Source organism: Bos indicus x Bos taurus, chromosome 10 (genome assembly GCF_003369695.1).
Source record: "Bos indicus x Bos taurus breed Angus x Brahman F1 hybrid chromosome 10, Bos_hybrid_MaternalHap_v2.0, whole genome shotgun sequence".
Taxonomy (NCBI): domain Eukaryota; kingdom Metazoa; phylum Chordata; class Mammalia; order Artiodactyla; family Bovidae; genus Bos; species Bos indicus x Bos taurus.
This window is the reverse complement of record NC_040085.1, coordinates 103,073,924-103,094,871: the sequence shown is the minus strand read 5'-3', so window position 1 is coordinate 103,094,871 and position 20,948 is coordinate 103,073,924. Positions and strand designations below refer to the sequence as shown.

General features: G+C 39.5%; 1 protein-coding gene across 1 annotated transcript in view; it reads right to left on the bottom strand.

Moving 5' to 3' along the window:
* The window catches only part of TERB2 (telomere repeat binding bouquet formation protein 2), a 43,949-nt gene extending 23,249 nt beyond the window's left edge, over nucleotides 1–20,700 (bottom strand). The window contains exons 1-5 of the mRNA XM_027552839.1: nucleotides 20,615–20,700; nucleotides 20,419–20,500; nucleotides 19,514–19,653; nucleotides 17,363–17,424; nucleotides 14,508–14,593 (exon numbers count right to left, since the gene is read on the bottom strand). Of these exons, the coding sequence (XP_027408640.1) occupies nucleotides 14,508–14,593; nucleotides 17,363–17,424; nucleotides 19,514–19,653; nucleotides 20,419–20,500; nucleotides 20,615–20,678 (434 nt within the window). The 5' untranslated portion in view covers nucleotides 20,679–20,700. The remainder of the gene's footprint in view (nucleotides 1–14,507; nucleotides 14,594–17,362; nucleotides 17,425–19,513; nucleotides 19,654–20,418; nucleotides 20,501–20,614) is intronic.
* Between the last annotated feature and the right edge of the window lie 248 nt (nucleotides 20,701–20,948).

Here is a 20,948-nt window from a genome sequence, read left to right as displayed (position 1 = left end):
GACTGAAAACCAGAGGCAGGAGGCTTAAGTCCAAATCTTGAGAACACCAGAGAACTCCTGAATCCAGGGAACATTAATCGATAGGAGCTCATCAAATGCCTCCATACCTACACTGAAACCAAGCACCACCCAAGAGCCAAAAAGTTCCAGAGCAAGACATACCACTCAAATTCTCCAGCAACACAGGAACATAGCCCTGAGCTTCAATATACAGGCTGCCCAAAGTCACACCAAAGCCGTTGATATCTCAAAACTCATTACTGGACACTTAATTGCACTTCAGAGAGAAGAAATCCAGCTCCACCCACCAGAACACCAACACAAGCTTCCCTGACCAGGAAACCTTGACAACCCACCCATCCAGCCCAACCCACAGCAAGGAACCTCCACAATAAAGAGGAACCACAAATTGCCAGAATACAGAAAGGCCACCCACAAACACAGCAATATACACAAGATGAAAAGGCAGAGAAATACCCAGCAGGTAAAGGAACAGGATAAATGCCCACCAAACCAAACAAAAGAGGAAGAGATAGGGAATCTACCTGATAAAGAATTCTGATTAATTATAGTGAAAATGATCCAAAAATCTTGAAAACAAATGGAGTTACAGATAAATAACCTGGAGACAAGGATAGAGAAGATGCAAGAAAGGTTTAACAAGGACCTAGAAGAAAAAAAAAAGAGTCAATATATAATGAATAATTCAATAAATGAGATCAAAAGTACTCTGCAGGGAAGCAACGGTAGAATAACAGAGGCAGAAGATAGGATAAATGAGGTAGAAGATCAGTTCAGTTCAGTCGCTCAGTCGTGTCTGACTCTGCAACCTCATGAACTGCAGCATGCCAGGCCTCCCTGTCCGTCACCAACTCCCAGAGTTCACACAAACTCATGTCCATCGAGTCAGTGATGCCATCCAACCATCTCATCCTCTGTTGTCCCCTTCTCCTACTGCCCCCAATCCCTCCAAGCATCAGAGTCTTTTCCAATGAGTCACTCTGCGCATGAGGTGTCCAAAGTAATGGAGTTTCAGCTTTAGCATCAGTCCTTCCAATGAACACCCAGGACTGATCTCCTTTAAATGGACTGGTTTGGATATCCTTGCAGTCCAAGGGACTCTCAAGAGTCTTCTCCAACACCACAGTTCAAAAGCATCAATTCTTCGGCACTTAGCTTTCTTCACAGTTCAACTTTCACATCCATACATGACCACTGGAAAACCATAGCCTTGACTAGATGGACCCTTGTTGGCAAAGTAATGTCTCTGCTTTTCAATATGCTATCTAGGGTGGTCATAGCTTTTCTTCCAAGGAGTAAGCGTCTTTTAATTTCATGGCTACTATCACAATCTGCGCTGATTTTGGAGCCCCAAAAAATAAAGTCTGACACTGTTTCCACTGTTTCCCCATCTATTTCCCATGAAGTGATGATGGGACCAGATGCCATGATCTTCGTTTTCTGAATATTGAGTTTTAAGCCAACTTTTTCAGTCTCCTCTTTCACTTTAATCTAGAGGCTTTTGAGTTCCTCTTCACTTTCTGCCCTAAGGGTGGTGTCATCTGCATATCTGAGGTTAATGATATTTCTCCCGGTAATCTTGATTCCAGCTTGTGCTTATTCCAAGCCCAGCGTTTCTCATGATGTACTCTGCTGAGAAGTTAAATAATCAGGGTGACAATATACAGTCTTGACGTACTCTTTTTCCTATTTCGAACCAGTCTGTTGTTCCATGTCCACTTCTAACCGTTGCTTCCTGACCTGCATATAGGTTTCTCAAGAGGCAGGTCAGGTGGTCTGGTACTCCCATCTCTTTCAGACTTTTCCACAGTTTATTGTGATCCACACAGTCAAAGGCTTTGGCATAGTCAATAAAGCAGACATAGATGTTTTCCTGGAATTCTCTTGCTTTTTCCATGATCCAGCAGATGTTGGCAACTTGATCTCTGGTTCCTCTGCTTTTTCTAAAACCAGCTTGAACATCCAGAAGTTCACGGTTCACATATTGCTGAAGCCTGGCTTGGAGAATTTTGAGCATTACTTTACTAGCGTGTGAGATGAGTGCAACTGTGCGGTAGTTTGAGCATTCTTTGGCATTGCCTTTCTTTGGGATTGGAATGAAAACTGACTTTTTCCAGTCTTGTGGCCTCTGCTGAGTTTTCCACATTTGCTGACATATTGAGTGCAGCACTTTCACAGCATCATCTTTCAGGATTTGAAATAGCTCAACTGGAATTCCATCACCTCCACTAGCTTTGTTCATAGTGATGCTTTCTAAGGCCCACTTGACTTCACATTCCAGGATGTCTGGCTCTAGGTCAGTGATCACACCATCGTGACTATCTGGGTCGTGAAGATTTTTTTTGTACAGTTCTTCTGTGTATTCTTGCCATCTCTTCTTAATATCTTCTGCTTCTGTTAGGTCCATACCATTTCTGTCCTTTATCGAGCCCATCTTTGCATGAAATGTTCCCTTGGTATCTCTAATTTTGTTGAAGAGATCTCTAGTCTTTCCCATTCTGTTGTTTTCCTCTGTTTCTTTGCATTGATGGCTGAGGAAGGCTTTCTTATCTCTCCTTGCTATTCTTTGGAACTCTGCATTCACATGCTTATATCTTTCCTTTTCTCCTTTGCTTTTTGATTCTCCTGTTTTCACAGCTATTTGTAAGGCCTCCCCAGAAGCCATTTTGCTTTTTTGCATTTCTTTTCCTGACAGAATGTGGTCTACTGGTGAAGGGAATGGCAAACCACTTCAGTATTCTTGCCTTGAGAACCCCATGAACAGTATGAAAAGGCAAAATGATAGGACACTGAAAGATGAACTTCCCAGGTCAAAGGTGCCCAATATGCTACTGGAGATCAGTGGAGAAATAACTCCTGAAAGAATGAAGGGATGGAGTCAAAGCAAAAACAATACCCAGTTGTGGGTGTGACTGGTAATAGAAGCAAGGTCCGATGCAGTGAAGGGCAATATTGCATAGGAACCTGGAATGTTAGGTCCATGAATCAAGGCAAATTGGAAGTGGTCAAACAGGAGATGGCAAGAGTGAACCTCGACATTCTAGGAATCAGTGAACTAAAATGGACTGGAAAGGGTAAATTCAACTCAGATGACCATTATATCCACTACTGTGGGCAGGAATCCCTTAGAAGAAATGGAGTAGCCATCATGGTAAACAAGAGAGTCCAAAATGCAGTACTTGGATGCAATCTCAAAAATGATAGAATGATCTCTTTCATTTCCAAGGCAAACCATTCAATATCACAGTAATCCAAGTTTATGCCGCAACCAGTAACACTGAAGAAGCTGAAGTTGAACGGTTCTATGAAGACCTACAAGACCTTTTAGAACTAACACCCAAAAAAGATGTCCTTTTCATTATAGGGGACTGGAATGCAAAAGTAGGCAGTCAAGAAACACCTGGGGTACCAGGCAAATTTTGCCTTCGAATACAGAATGAAGCAGGGCAAAGACTAATAGCGTTCTGCCAAGAAAATGCACTGGTCATAGCAAGCACCCTCTTCCAACAACGCAAGAGAAAACTCTACACATGGACATCACCAGATGGTCAACACCAAAATCAGATTGATTATATTCTTTGCAGCCAAAGATGGAGAAGCTCTATATAGTCAGCAGAAACAAGACTGGGAGCTGACTGTGGCTCAGATCATGAACTCCTTATTGCCAAATTCAGACTTAAATTGAAGAAAATAGGGAAAACTACTAGACCATTCAGGTATGACCTAAATCAAATTCCTTATGATTATACAGTGGAAGTGAGAAATAGATTTCAGGGACTTGATCTGATAGATAGAGTGCCTGATGAACTATGGACAGAGGTTTGTGACATTGTACAGGAGACAGGGATCAAGACCATCCCCATGGAAAAGAAATGCAAAAAAGCAAAATGGCTGTCTGGGGAGGCCTTACAAATAGCTGTGAAAATAAGAGGTAGAAGATAGAAGGGTAGAAATAAATGAAACAGAAAGGAAAAAAGAAAAAAGCATTAAAAGAAATGAGGACAGTCTCAGAGACCTCTGGGACAATGTTAAATGCCCCAACATTTGAATCATAGGAGTCCCAGAAGAAGAAGACAAAAAGAAAGACCATGAGAAAATACTTGAGGAGATAATAGTTGAAAATTTCCCTAAAATGGGGAAGGAAATAATCACCCAAGTCCAAGAAAGCCAGAGAGTTCCAAACAGGATAAATCCAAGGCAAAACACCCAAAGACACATATTAATCAAATTAACAAAGATCAAACACAAGAACAAATATTAAAAGCAGCAAGGGAAAAACAACAAATAACACACAAGGGGATTCCCATAAGGATAACAGCTGATTTTTCTATAGAAACTCTTCAGGCCAGAAGGGAATGGCAAGACATACTTAAAGTGATGAAAGAAAATAACCTAAAGCCCATATTACTGTACCCAGCAAGGATTCCATCCAAATATGAAAAAGAAATCAAAAGCTTTATAGACAAGCAAAAGCTGAGAGAATTCAGCAGCATCAAACCAGCTCTCCAACAAATGCCAAAGGATTTTCTCTACACAGGAAACACAGAAAAGGTGTATAAACTTGAACCCAAAACAATAAAGTAAATGGCAATGGGATCATACTTATCAATAATTACCTTAAATGTAAATGGGTTGAATGCCCCAACCAAAAGACAAAGACTGGCTGAATGGATACAAAAACAAGACCCCTATATATGTTGTGTACAAGAGACCCACCTCAAAACAAGGACACATACAGACTGAAAGTAAAGGGCTGGAAAAAGATATTCCATGCAAATAGAGACCAAAAGAAAACAGGAGTAGCAATACTCATATCAGACAAAATAGACTTTAAAACAAAGGCTGTAAAAACAGACAAAGATGGACACTGCATAATGATCAAAGGATCAACCCAAGAAGAATATATAACAATTATAAATATATATGCACCCAACATAGGAGCACCGCAATATCTAAGACAAATGCTAACAAGTATGAAAGGGGAAATTAACAATAACACAATAATAGTGGGAGACTTTAATACCCCACTCACACCTATGGATAGATCAACTAAGCAGAAAATTAACAAGGAAACACAAACTTTAAATGATACAATAGACCAGTTAGACCTAATTGATATCTATAGGACATTTCACCCCAAAACAATGAATTTCACCTTTTTCTCAAGCATACCAGAACCTTCTCCAGGATAGATCACATCCTAGGCCATAAATCTAGCCTTGGTGAATTCAAAAAAATGAAATCATTCCAATCATCTTTTCTGACAACAATGCAGTAAGATTAGATGTCAATTACAAAAGAAAAACTATTAAAAATTCCAACATATGGAGGCTGAACAACACGCTGCTGAATAACCAACAAATCATAGAAGAAGTCAAAAAATAAATCAAAATATGCATAGAAATGAAAACACAACAACCCAAAACCTATGGGACACTGTAAAAGCAGTGCTAAGGGGAAGATTCCGGAGAAGGCAATGGCAACCCACTCCAGTACTCTTGCCTGGAAAATCCCATGGACCGAGGGTCCTGGTGGGCTGCAGTCCATGGGGTCACTAGGAGTCGGACACGACTGAGCAACTTCACTTTATTTTTTCACTTTCATTCATTGGAGAAGGAAATGGCAACCCACTCCAGTGTTCTTGCCTGGAGAATGCCAGGGACGGGGGAGCCTGGTGGGCTGCCATCTGTGGGGTCGCACAGAGTCAGACACGACTGAAGTGACTTAGCAGTAGCAGCAGCAAAGGGAAGATTCAGAGCAATACAGGCTTACCTCAAGAAACAAGAAAAAAGTCAAATAAATAACCTAACTCTACACCTAAAGCAACTAGAAAAGGAAGAAATGAAGAACCCCAGGGTTAGTAGAAGGAAAGAAATCTTAAAAATTAGGGCAGAAGTAAATGAAAAGAAACAAAGGGGACCGTAGCAAAAATCAACAGAGCCAAAAGCTGGTTCTTTGAGAAGATAAATAAAATTGACAAACCATTAGCCAGACTCATCAAGAAAAAAAGGGAGAAAAATCAAATCAACAAAATTAGAAATGAAAATGAAGGGCTCACAATAGACAACACAGAAATACAAAGGATCATAAGAGACTATTATCAGCAACTATTTGCCAATAAAATGGACAACTTGGAAGAAATGGACAAATTCTTAGAAAAGTACAACTTTCCAAAACTGAACCAGGAATAAACAGAAAATCTTAACAGACTCATCACAACCACGGAAATTGAAACTGTAATCAGAAATCTTCCAACAAAAAAAAGCCCAGGTCCAGACAGCTTCACAGCTGAAGTCTACCAAAAATTTAAAGAGCCATCACCTATCCTACTCAAACTCTTCCAGAAAATTCCAGAGGAAGGTAAATTGCCAAACTCATTCTATGAGGCCACCATCACCCTAATACCAAAACCTGACAAAGATGACACAAAAAAGAAAACTACAGGCCAATATCACTGATGAACATAGATGCAAAAATTCTTAACAAAATTCTAGCAAACAGAATCCAACAACATATTAAAAAGATCATACATCATGACCAAATGGGCTTTATCCCAGGGATGCAAGGATTCTTCAATATCCACAAACCAATCAATGTAATACACTACATTAACAAATTGAAAAATAAAAACCATATGATTATCTCAATAGATGCAGAGAAAGCCTTTGATAAAATTCAACATCTATTTATGATAAAAGACCCCTCAGAAAGCAGGAATAGAAGGAACATACCTCAACATAATAAAAGCTATATATGATAAACCCACAGCAAACATTATCCTCAATGGTGAAAAATTGAAAGCATTTCTCCTAAAGTTAAGAAAAAGACAAGGGTGCCCACTCTCATCACTACTATTCAACATAGTTTTGGAAGTTTTGCCCACAGCAATCAGAGCAGAGAAAGAAATAAAAGGAATCCAGATTGGAAAAGAAGAAGTAAAACTCTCACTGTTTGCAGATGACATGATCCTCTACATAGAAAACCCGAAAGACTCCACCAGAAAATTACTAGAGCTAATCAATGAATATAGTAAAGTCAGGATATAAAATCAACACACAGAAATCCCTTGCATTCCTATACACTAACAATGAGAAAACAGAAAGAGAAATTAAGGAAACAATTCCATTCACCATTGCAACAAAAAGAATAAAATACTTAGGAATATATCTACCTAAAGAAACAAAAGACCTATATATAGAAAACTATAAAACACTGGTGCAAGAAACCAAAGATGACACACATAGAGGGAGAAATATACCTTGTTCAGAAGAATCAATATAGTGAAAATGAGTGTACTACCCAAAGCAATCTATAGATTCAATGCAATCCCTATCAAGCTACCAACAGTATTTTTCAAAGAACTAGAACAAATAATTTCAAAATTTGTATGGAAATACAAAAAACCACAAATAGCCAAAGCAGTCTTGAGAAAGAAGAATGGAACTGGAGGAATCAACCTGCCTGACTTCAGTCTCTACTACAAAGCCACAGTCATCAAGACAGTATGGTACTGGCACAAAGACAGAAATATAGATCAATGGAACAAAATAGAAAGCCCAAAGATAAATCCATGCACCTATGGACACCGTATCTTCAACAAAGGAGGCAAGAATATATAATGGAGAAAAGACAATCTCTTTAACAAGTGGTGCTGGGAAAACTGGTCAACAACTTGTAAAAGAATGAAACTAGAACACTTTCTAACACCATACACAAAAATAAACTCAAAATGGATTAAAGATCTCAATGTAAGACCAGAAACTATAAAACTCCTAGAGGAGAACATAGGCAAAACACTCTCCGACATAAATCACAGCAGGATCCTCTATGACCCACCTCCCAGAATATTGGAAATAAAAGCAAAAATAAACAAATGGGACCTAATTAAACTTAAAACCTTCTGCACAACAAAGAAAACTATAAGCAAGGTGAAAAGACAGCCTTCAGAATGGGAGAAAATAATAGCAAATTAAGCAACAGACAAATTAATCTAAAAAATACATAAGCAACTCCTGCAGCTCAATTCCAGAAAAAATAAATGACCCAATCAAAACGTGGGCCAAAGAACTAAACACACATTTCTCCAAAGACATACAGATGGCTAACAAACACATGAAAAGATGCTCAACATCACTCATTATCAGAGAAATGCAAATCAAAACCACAATGAGGTACCATTTCATGCCAGTCACAATGGCTGCGAATCAAGTCAACAAGCAATAAACGCTGGAGAGGGTGTGGAGAAAAGGGAACCCTCTTACACTGTTGGTGGGAATGCAAACTAGTGCAGCCACTATGGAGAACAGTGTGGAGATTCCTTAAAAAACTAGAAACAGAACTGCCTTATGACCCAGAAATCCCACTGTGGGCATACACACTGAGGAAACCAGAATTTAAAGAGACACGTGTACCCCAATGTTCATCGTAGCACTGTTTATAATAGCCAGGACATGGAAGCAACCTAGATGTCCATCAGCAGATGGATAAGAAAGCTGTGGTACATATACACGATGGAATATTACTCAGCCATTAAAAAGAATACACTTGAATCAGTTCTAATGAGGTGGATGAAACTGGAGCCTATTATACAGACTGAAGTAAGCCAGAAAGAAAAACACCAATACAGTATACTAACGCATATATATGGAATTTAGAAAGATGGTAACAATAACCTTGTATGCGAGACAGCAAAAGAGACACAGATGTATAGAACAGTCTTTTGGACTCTGTGGGAGAGGGCGAGGGCAGGATGATATGGGAGAATGGCATTGAAACATGTAAATTATCATATGTGAAATGAATCGCCAGTCAAGGTTCGATGCATGATACAGGGTGCTCGCGGATGGTGCAGGGGATGAACCAGAGGGATGGGATGGGGAGGGAGGTGGGAGGAGGGTTCAGGATGGGGAACACATGTACACCCATGGCAGACTCGGCAAAACCAATACAATATTGTAAAGAAAATAAATATATAAAACTGAAAAAAATAAAGTAAGAAAAAATTTCCTTTTCCGATTCTTCTCTTACAAGGTCACTTAGGATAACTCTTCTCTCCTTTACTAATTCCTTAATATCTTCATGGTCTCAACTTTTCAATTTCATTTTTCTTCCTAACCTTACCAGTTTCTTATCTCAAAAAGGATAACAAGTTCAAAGGAGTTCTATGAATAGAGATTCAGTTCAGTTCAGTTCAGTCGCTCAGTCATGTTCAACTCTTTGCGATCCCATGAACCACAGCATGCCAGGCCTCCCTGTCCATCACCAACTCCCGGAGTCTACCCAAACCCATGTCCATCGAGTCGGTAATGCCATCCAACCACTTCATCCTCTGTCATCCCCTTCTCCTCCTGCCCTCAATCTTTCCCAGCATCAGGGTCTTTTCAAATGAGTCAGCTCTTTGCATCAGGTGGCCAAAGTATTGGAGATTCAGCTTCAGCATCAGTCCTTCCAATGAGTATTCAGGACCGATTTCCTTTAGGATGCACTGGTTGGATCTCCTTGCAGTCCAAGGACTCTCAAGAGTCTTCTCCAACATCACAGTTCAAAAGCATCAGTTCTTCGGTGCTCAGCTTTCTTTATAGTCCAACTCTCACATCCATACATGACTACTGGAAAAATCATAGCCTTGACTAGACGGACCTCTGTTGGCAAAGTCATGTCTCTGCTTTTTAATACAAAGACCTAGAATATGGATATTCAAACTTAAGTGGTGGATTATCTATAAGTCACGGGACCATGAAGCAATAGTTCACTAAAATTAAATACACAACTTTGTGCTACATCAGATAACAATGTATATCAAATTAAGGAAAACTATATAGGAGGTACAAAAGGAACAAGAAAATATTATGGGAAAAAACTTGAAGGTAAAAAAACTACACTATATAAATTAAACTCATTAATTTTTATATTGAAGAAAGATCATTTTATTTCAGCAGCTAAATCCCATACTTTAAATAGTTAATGCTCCCTATGAACATCTAGAAACCACTGAAGTGGAAAATATAGTATTGGGACTAGATAGTGAATAAGCCTGAAAGAAAGGTGCATCTCACAGATTAGCCCTAACACAATGCCAAGTCCATGTTTGTTTGTCTTTTAAAATATAACTTTTATTTCTTAAGCCAAAGTAGCCACATTATACACAATTTGGAAAAGAGGGAAATCCTCTTCCTAATCCTCCAATCCTAATAAAATTACTAATATTTAGTTTATTTCCTTATTATATTATATACATTTTAAAATAATATCACAGTAATCAAAAAAATCCTGTTTCTTTTCTGTAAGGATAGTCTAGCATAATATGGTTAAATGCATGGGTTCTGGAATTAGACTGACCCAGTTAAAATCCTGCTTCTCCTCACTTATTAAAAGTTTGTGTGACTTTGGGGAAATTACTTCATCTACCTACACTTGTGTTCCCTCCCTGTTGTTTGACCTGAGGCCAGTCTATGGTGGAGGTGATGAGGATAACAGTGACCTCCTTCAGAAGGGTCATGCACACACTGCCGCACTCAGTGCCCCTGACCCTGCTGCACACCACCACTGACCCACACCTCCGCCAGAGATGCCACGACACTCACAGGCAAGTCTGGGTCAGTCTCTTGTGGGGTCACTGCTCCTTTCTCCTGGGTCCTGGTGTGCTCAAAGTTTTGTTTGTGCCCTCCAAGAGTCAGTTCCCCAGTCCTGTGTAAGTTCTGGCCACTCTGTGGTAGGGTTAATGGCGACCTCCTCCAAGAGGGCTTAGCCATACCCAAGGAGGGAACACAGCTGTGCCCATCAGAACAGGACCCAGTTTCCCCCTCAGTCAGTCTCTTCCATCAGGAAGCTCCCATAAGCCCCTTATCCTTATCCATCAGAGGGCAGATAGAATGAAAACCATAATCACAGAAAACTAATCAAACTGACCACATGGACCAAAGCCCTGTCTAACTCAATAAAACTATGAGCCATGCTGTGTAGGGCCACCCTATACAGATGGGTCATGGTGGAGAGTTCTGACAAAATGTGGTCCACTGGAGAAGGGAATGGCAAACCACTTCAGTACTCTTGCCTCATGAACCCAGGAACAGTATGAAAAGGCAAAAAGATAGGACACTGAAAGATGAACTCCCCAGGTCAGTAGGTGCCCAATATGTTATTGGAGAACAGTGGAGAAATAACTCCAGAAAGAATGAAGAGACAGAGCCAAACCAAAAACAACACCCAGTTGTGAATGTGACTAGTGATGAAAGTAAAGTCCAATGCTGTAAAGAACAATATTGCATAGGAACCTGGAATGTTAGGTCCATGATTCAAGGTAAATTGGAAGTAGTCAAACATGATACGAGTGAATATTGACATTTTAGGAATCAGTGAACTAAAATGGACTGGAATGGGTGAATTAAACTCAGATGACCATTATATCTACTATTATGGGCAAGAATCCCTTAGAAGAAATGGAGTAGCCATCAAAGTCAATAAAAGAGTCCAAAATGCAGTACTTGGATGCAATCCAAAAAACAACAGAATGATCTCTTTTCATTTCCAAGGCAAACCATTCAATATCACAGTAATCCAAGTCTATGCCCCAACCACTAATGCTGAAGAAGCTGAAGTTGAACGGTTCTATGAAACCTACAAGACCTTCTGGAATGAACACCCAAAAAAGATGTCCTTTTCATTTCAGGAATGCAAAAGTAGAAAATCAAGAGATACCTGGAGTAACAGGCAAGTTTGGTCTTGGAGTACAAAATGAAGCAGGGCAAAGGCTAAAACAGTTGTGCCAAGACAACATACTTGTCATAGCAAACACCCTCTTCCAACAACACAAGAGAAGACTCTACACATGGACATCACCAGATGGTCAACACCAAAATCAGACTGATTATATTCTTTGCAGGTGAAAATGGAGAAGCTCTATATAGTCAGCAAAAATAAGACTAGGAGCTGAATGTGGCTCAGATCATGAACTCCTTATTGCAAAATTCAGACCTAAATGGAAGAAAGCAGGGAAAACCACTAGACCATTCAGGTATGACCTAAATCTTATACAGTGGAAGTGACCAACAGATTTAAGGGATTAGATCTGATAGACAGACTGCCTGAAGAATGATGAACAGAGGTTCATGACATTGTACAGGAGGCAGCGATCAAGATCATCCCCAATAAAAAGAAATGCAAAAAAGGCAAAATGGTTGTCTGAGGAAGTAAAAGGCAAAGGAGAAAAGGAAAGATATACCCATTTGAATGCAGAGTTCCAAAGAATAGCAAGGAGAGATAAGAAAGCCTTCCTTAGTGATCAATGATAAATTAGAGGAAAACAACAGAATGGAAAAGACTAGAGATTTCTTCAAGAAAATTAGAGATCCCAAGGGAACATTTCATGCAAAGAAGGGCACAATAAAGGACAGAAATGGTATGGACCTAACAGAAGCAGAAGATATTAAGAAGAGGTGGCACCAATACACAGAAAAAGTATATAAAAAAGATCTAGTGACCCAGATAACCATGATGGTGTGATCACTCACCTAGAGCCAGACATCCTGGAACGTGAAGTCAAGTGAGCCTTAGGAAACATCACTACAAGCAAAGCCAGTGGAGGTGATGAAATTACAGTTGTGCTATTTTAAATCCTAAAAGATGATGCAGTGAAAGTGCTGCACTCAGTGACTGTGTGAGTGAAAGTCACTCAGTCATGTCCAACTCTTTGAGATTCCATGGACTGTCCCTCGAATTCTCCAGGCCAGAATACTGGAGTGGGTAGCCTTTCCCTTCTCCAGGGGATCTTCCCAACCAGGGATCGAACCCAGGTCTCCCACACTGCAGGCAAGTTCTTTACCAGCTGAGCCACGAGGGAAGCCCAAGAACACTGGAATGGGTAGCCTATCCCTTCTCCAGAGGATCTTCCAGACCCAGGAATCGAACCAGGGTCTCCTGCATTGCAGGCAGATTCTTTAAAAACTGATCTATGAGGGCTCAATATGCCAGCAAATCTGGAAAACTCAGCAGTGGCCACAGGACTGGAAAAGGTCAGTTTTCATTCCAGTCCCAAAGAAAGGCAATGCCAAAGGATGTTCAAACTATCACACAATTGCACTCATCTCACATGCTAGCAAAGTAATGCTCAAAATTCTCCAACAGTACATGAACCATGAACTTCCAGATGTTCAAGCTGGATTTAGAAAAGGCAGACGAACCAGAGATCAAATTGCCAACATCCACTGGATCAAAAAAGCAAGAGAGTTCCAGAAAAACATTTGCTTTATTGACTACACCAAAGCCTTTGACTGTGTGGATCACAAAAATCTGTGGAAAATTCTTCAAGAGATGGGAATACCAGACCACCTGACCTGCCTCCTGAAAAATGTATCTGCAGGTCCAGAAGTACAGCTAGAACCGGACATGGAACAACAGACTGGTTCCAAATTGGGAAAGTACGTTAAGGCTGAATATTGTCACCCTGTTTAGTTAACTTATATACAGAGTACATCATGAGAAATGATGGGCTGGATGAAGCACAAGCTGGAATCAAGATTACTGGGAGAAATACCAATAACCTCAGATACGCAGTTGACACCACCCTTATGGCAGAAAAGTGAAGAACTAAAGAGTCTCTTGATGAAAGTGAAAGAGGAGAGTGAAAATGTTGGCTTAAAACTCAACATTCAGAAAACTAAGATCATGGCATCCAGGCCCATCCTTCATGGCAAATAGATGGGGAAACAATGGAAACAGTGACAGACATTATTTTGGGGGGCTCCAAAATCACTGCAGATGGTGACTGCGGCCATGAAATTAAAAGATTCTTGCTCCTTGGAAAAAAAACTATGACCAACCTAGACACCATATTAAAAAGCAGAGACATTACTTTGCCGACAAATGTTTGTCTAGTCAAAGCTATGGTTTTCCAGCAGCCATGTATGGATGTGAGAGCTGGACTATAAAGAAGGCTGAGTGCCGAAGAACTTATGCTTTTGAACTGTGGTGTTGGATAAGACTCTTGAGAGTCCCTTAGGCTACAAGGAGATCCAACAGTCAATCCTAAAGGAAATCAGTCCTGAATATTCATTGGAAGGACTGATGCTGACGCTGAACCTCCAATACTTTGGCCACCTGATGCAAAGAACTGACTCACTAGAAAAGAACCTTGATGCTGGGAAAGATTGAAGGCAGGAGGAGAAGGGGACGGCAGAGGATGAGATGGTTGGATGGCATCACCGATTCTATGGACATGAGTTTGAGTAAACTCCGGGAGTTGGTGATGGACAGGGAAGCCTGGTGTGCTGCAGTCCATGAGGTCGCAAAGAATTGGACACGACTGAGCAACTGAACTGAACTGACCTATACTTGATCTCTTTTTCTGTAAAATGGCAATTTCTGTAAAATGGTGATAATGATACCAATGTCATAAGAAGACTGAAGATTAAATGAGATTAAGACACAGTGTTCAAAGGTGTGTATACTGAATGAAGTATACAAATCAGTGAAGTATACAAATTCAGTACCTTTTGGATAAGTCTTTCTTGTGATCTGTTGCTAGTACACTGCTTTCCCTAAAGACCTTTAGTTCATTTGATGTTACTTCATCATGCTGTGGATAGCAAAAAAAAATCACATTTAAAAAAATCAGCCATACCAATCATGCAATCAATATCATTTTTTTTAAAAGTAAATTGGCAATATATATATACCAACAGTCACAAAAGTATCTACAAATTCAGACCCATTCCATTTCGTTTCATAGGAAAAACTCACAAAATTTTGTATATACACACACAGAATTATCTATTTTTAGAGATACATAAAGAAAGGAGACCTGGATTTTAAAAATATAAGCTATACTTGTATTAGATAGTAAAACTGACTGATTTTATTCTTATTGATTTTTGAAATTTTCCCTAATGTGGTCATATAACTCTTTGGTTTAAAAAAAAAAAAAGCCAAAAAAAGTGTTATTGATTTAAACTTTCTTAAAATCCTCAACATGAAAATTCCTAGGCATCCTGCAAGTTACAAATCAAAAATATGAAGTAAGTTGAACAAATTGTTATCCCTTCAAAATTAAAGTGAAACATTTAGCTATGGAGTTACAAAAGAGTTACAAAATAAACATATATAAAGCTTTTCCAAAAGATTATGTTAAAGTTGACAGACCTCAGATTCTGGTATCTATAACATATTTACATAATATTCCATTAGGAAATTTCTATATATAGGTTGCAAGCCCACTCTAAACAATAATAATGTTTCCCAAATTACTTTCCAGATTTACCCTTGCTATTGCCATTAAAAGAGGTAACTTCTACTTACAAATTCCATGGTTGTGTTATTATAATTAGTTAATATTCAATATCAATCAGTATTTGAAAGAACAAAATCCCTTATCATATAATCATACAATTTCTAGAGTCAACAGTCAATACAGGCATATGCTACTAATACATTAAAGAAACACTGGATTGGGCTGGAGCTGAGAAAATTTGGTTCCACTTTACTAATATCTGGCTATGTGAACTAAGTCAGAGGTCTTACCTTCTTATCTCAGTCTTCTCATTTCTAAAACAGAGTAATGGTCTTCAAGGGTCTTTTGGTATACTCAATAATTATTATCAAATAATAACCATTCTACCACCATTTATGTCCCAGGAACACTCTAACAAGTCAAGGATTTGAGTATTTGCTCATAATTAAATTCAGAACCTTGAACAAGAACACAAGATAATACTGTGTTTTCTTAATGTTGCTTTGGCAGCTCCTGGAATCTTATTTCTACGACCAAGGATTGAATCTGGGCCCTCAGCAATAAGAGTGCTGCGTCCTACTGGACTGCCAGGGAATTCCCTATGCTATGCTATGCTAAGTCACTTCAGTCGTGTCTGACTCTGTGCAACCCCATAGACGTCAGCCGACCAGGCTCCTCTGTCCCTGGGATTCTCCAGGCAAGAACACCGGAGTGGGTTGCCATTTCCTTCTCCAATGCATGAAAGCGAAAAGTGAAAGTGAAGTCGCTCAGTCATGCCCGACTCTTAGCAATCCCATGGACTAGAGCCTACCAGGCTCCTCCGTCCATGGGATTTTCCAGGCAAGAGTACTGGAGTGGGGTGCCATTGCCTTCTCCGGAATTCCCTATACTGTGTCCTTTTTATTATATCACATTGAGCTGAACATAACAAGAGGTTGTTTCAAATTGGTGATGCTAAATTTGATCAGTTGGTTAAGACGCTGTCTGCCAGATCCCTCCATTGTAAAAGTATAAGCAATGCTTGCCTTTGTAATTAATAAGTAATCTGTGAGGTGATCATTTTAGATAATGATTTTAGCATCCATTTATGGCCCTTGCCTAAATCAACTATTTTATTGGGAGTGGTAAAGTGCAAATTTTCTACCCTATCATCCTTTCTACATTTATCACCTTTTATTCTAAAAGGAAATTTTTCCTACCCCATCTTTTACTTCCCTCCTTCCCTCTTTACTTTCTGCCTTTTTTCCTCCTTTTGTTCCTCTGTTCTTTTTTTTTCTTTCTTTATGCTTTGGAGTATAACTGTGGAATCATGGATTTAAAAAAAAAATTTAAGTATTATAATCCATCACCATCATTATTCTTTTTGGATAAATTCTTATACCAATTTTGCCTTTGCATAAAGATTCTGAAGTGAATAAAAAACATGGCAAATGTGAGGCAGGATGGCAAAAGTTAAAAAATTTACAGTATTGCATACATTTATTGAGGTATTACTCATAACATTTAACAAATACTACAACAAGAAATTAATCAGATAGCATCTACACTGGCAGCAAAGAACTGGTAAATACTGTGTACCTATTATTCCCTTAATATTACTGAGGCAAACTTTCAAGCTTTTTATTTTATTCATACAAAAATCTCAATTTCACTAATGTTACTAGTGTAAAAACAATGCCAAATGAGACAATGTTCAATAAAAACATGCCGTCTAAATTTCTTACTCTGGGTCACTGGAACTAACACATCACTGCTGCTGCTAAGTCGCTTCAGTTGTGTCCGACTCTGTGCGACCTCAGAGACCGCAGCCCACCAGGCTCCCCCGTCCCTGGGATTCTCCAGGCAAGAACACTGGAGTGGGTTGCCATTTCCTTCTCCAATGCACAAAAGTGAAAATTGAAAGGGAAGTCGCTCAGTCGTGTCCGACTCCTAGCGACCCCATGGACTGCAGCCTACCAGGCTCCTCCATCCATGGGATTTTCCAGGCACGAGTACTGGAATGGGGTGCCATTGCCTTCTCCAAACACATCACTAGTACATATTTTAAAGATTACACTTTCAAATTTTTTGTTTAAACTGTATATTCTGTATAAACTGTATACCTTAATTTACTCTTACCTTTTCTATCAGAAAATGTTGGTCTTGTTCCCAAATAAAACTACCAATTTTTCTCCTTATTTCTGTAGTAATAAAAATAAATCCAATATTATTTTTCAAATAGTAACTTTGTAGAATTCACTGAATTTTGTTTAGGTTTCAAATTTTTAGGTCGGCATTATTCCACTTGTATCAAAAGTACCTGAGATATTTGTTTAAAATGAGGACTCCTATTGAACCAGATTGTTGAGGAGAAGCTGGAAACTTGCATTTCTAACAAATTCCAGATGATTCCAATGCATTATGTAAATCATTGTTCTAAACTTTTTCTGCTATGGTATTTTCATAAGGTGTCAGTGTGTTTAGGCCAAGCATTAATAAAGATAACTGTCCAGTCAAAATAAAAGGCATAAAATTCCTGAATTTGTGGAGTGCTTAAATAATTCAAATTTGGAGAAGGAAATGGCAACCCACTCCAGTATTCTTGCCTGGAGAACCCCATGGACGGAGGAGCTTTGTGGGCTACAGTCCACGGGTCGCAAAGAGTCAGACACGACTGAGCGACTTCACTTTCACTTTAAATAATTCAATAGTTTAGTTTGTTAAAAGAAGGTAGGGTGAGCAACATGTCTATTGGGCATGATAGTGCAGGAATTCTACAATGTTCAGCATGTCAAAGGACTGACATCTTAAATTAATGATCTCAGGTTTCCACAGTAGCCCACTCAAGGATAAAAATGTTAACATTCCTCTAGACCTAAGCTGTCTAGATTCCTCTAGACCTAAGCTACCTAGATAAATGTAGGTACATATTTGAAATGTGTAGTCAGTCCAACTTGAGATGTGCTGAAAGTTTAAAATAAACCCTGGAATCAAAAAAAAAAGAACACAAAAATTTATCAATAATTTTATACTGATTATATATTGAAATAATATTCTAGCTATGTTAAATAAAACATATTCTTAATATGAATTTCATCTTTTTTTATTAACTTGTGGGTGTTAGGAAACCTAAAATTAGTATGTTGCTTACATTTGCCTTTCTTGCTTTTACTAGACAATCCCAGTCTAGGTGAATGATAATGCATACTTTAAATTTTTTAAAAGGAGCATGTTTTCATTTAAAATGGATTTTTTTTAAGTCGAATACATTTTAATGTCAGTTGTTAAACTCAAAGATTTAATAGGAGTGATAACTTAGATCAGATAGTCATTCCATAATATAAGCTCCCTGAAGGTAGGTATTCACTGATTTTAAGTAAATCAATTCTCCTATCCAGTTATTAATATATTTGCGTAACCACTTAGAACAATTTCTTTTTTAAGTTACAACTAGGTTTTGCCAGGACATCAACTATGGAAGAAAGCCAATCCTTGAAGTTCCCAAAGCTATTCTACAGAAATATTTTTCAAGTTGTTTCTTTTTTTAAATACTGCTCGCTGGGAATTTGTACTATTTTCAGTCTGTCTTTCTAGGGATGGACACCTACACATCAAGAAATACATCAAGAACTGGGTAATAAGAAGATCTAAAAAATGGGATAGTAGGATTTGGACAGAACAGGCTAAGAATGTGTGTTCCTAGCAGGGAAAACTGAAAGAACAAATCTCAGAAGCAATTTATTCATTTGCTCTTTACTTCATACAGTTGCTGAAATAATGTGCAAGTACTTTAAATAATATAAAAACAATACAAACACATGGATTTATTATCACGATGAATCTTGAAATATCAGTGGAGGAAAAAAACAGAAAAAATAACGGTGAGAGTCAAAACTAGCAATGAGCGTTTATTATATACTCACAGGTCAGATTACTTAATATATTATCCTCAAAACAACTGGGGAGAAATTGCTGGAGGCCACAAAAACTAGTTAAGTGCTGGATTCTCACCAGTGAACAATGTGAGGACAATATTTGCATCAGTCTTATTTACCACTGAATCCCCAGCGCCTTGGTTGAAACGTGGCACAGTAGGAGCTCGGTTAATATAAGACTGAATGATAAACAAATCGAGAATACACACCCAAGGCAATCTGATCCAAAGTACATGCTTTTCTATTTATATTAAATGATATAAAACAAAAAGCTCTGATGAAGAACAAATATCAGTAAAGCTGAATGACATAGCTGGATTTCGGAGTTTCGGAGCGATTAAAGATCTTTGCTAACCTTTTTGCAGGCTTGCAGGAGGAAGAATGAAATGACCTAAAGCCACCGAGTTTTTTATTTCAGCATTGGCTACAGCAGAGAGATAGTAGGCGTGAAAAACTGTAGCATTATCTTCTATGTAATCAAGACTCTGATATATTCTAGGAGAAAGGAAATAATTTAGGTTATGAAATAAACAAGAATGTATTCAACATTTCAAAAGAAAGAATAAATGAATGGAAACAGAATTATCTGTAGGTGATCAAGAGACTGGAAGGTGGGGGGTGAAGGGGTGAGAAAGGGAGGGAGCCAGAACCGTGATCAGACCTCTGTTCCGTAAACATAATCCCACTGCAAGGTTAAGGGGGCTCACTGGTGGACAGAGTCAGAGCAACCTCCCAGAAAGTTCCTGTGATATCAGGGCAAGAGGCAGTTTACGGTGTGTACTAAAATAGTGGCAGCAAGAACAAAGAACATTTACAGGAGCACGGAACACGGTGTTTGACCTTGGATTAATTGGATTAATTAATAGACTAATGGGAGTAGGAGTTATTACTCAAAAAATTACCAACATTTTCAGAACACAACGTTTAAGGTAACAGGCAATCAGATCTGGCTTAAATATACTGAACAGGAGAGTTCTACAAGGCATCACACGGATGTGGGAAAGTCTGCTGGAAAAACACAACCTGAAGTCGGGAAAAGACTTGAGGAGTGGGTAGGAGGCCAGGCCTTAGCGGCAGAAAAAAGGGACTGTGAGCTATTTCTGAGCCTGCCCCTCCCCCTCCCCACACATCCACACCGGACTGAATTTGTTCGTTTCCAGTCTCTTCCTATAATCAATATTTACTAGCCGACAGCAACTGCCAGCGACAACTCCTAGTTCCTCATGTCCCCAAAGGTACCCCCAGGTGACCTTCAGGTACCTCAGCGTGTCTGGGTGTGAGGCATCGCAGCTGAACAAGAAGTCGGCGGCCCTCGGGTCACTGATAGTCCCCCCTTCAGCCACTGTGGAGGCAAGAGCACAGGGTGAGCCCAGCAAGTGCCCTGGGGCCAAGGTACCAGAGGGAGGGGCGGTGCTCTCCTCACCACTTCACCCACCCCTGCTGCCCAACCTCCTACCCCAAAACTGCCTCAGGTCGTGGCTGACGCTGCCACAGAACCAACCCCGCTGCCCTTGAAACATGGCGAGGCCTCACGCTCCTCACGCCAGGACTCGGAGGGCGGGGCAGGGCGGGGCGGGAGGTGAGGCCACTGATTGGTCCTGGGTCCGAAGCCAAGCTCCATGATTGGTTGTCAGAGTAATGCCTCCGAAAAGCCTGAGGCACGACGGAGAAGGTTCTGGTCTCTACCAGCTGTGCGCAGCTGCTTGTGAAATTGTGAAGAGTTGTCTAAGCTTTCCGAGAAGGCAATGGCACCCAACTCCAGTACTCTTGCCTGGAAAATCCCATGGACC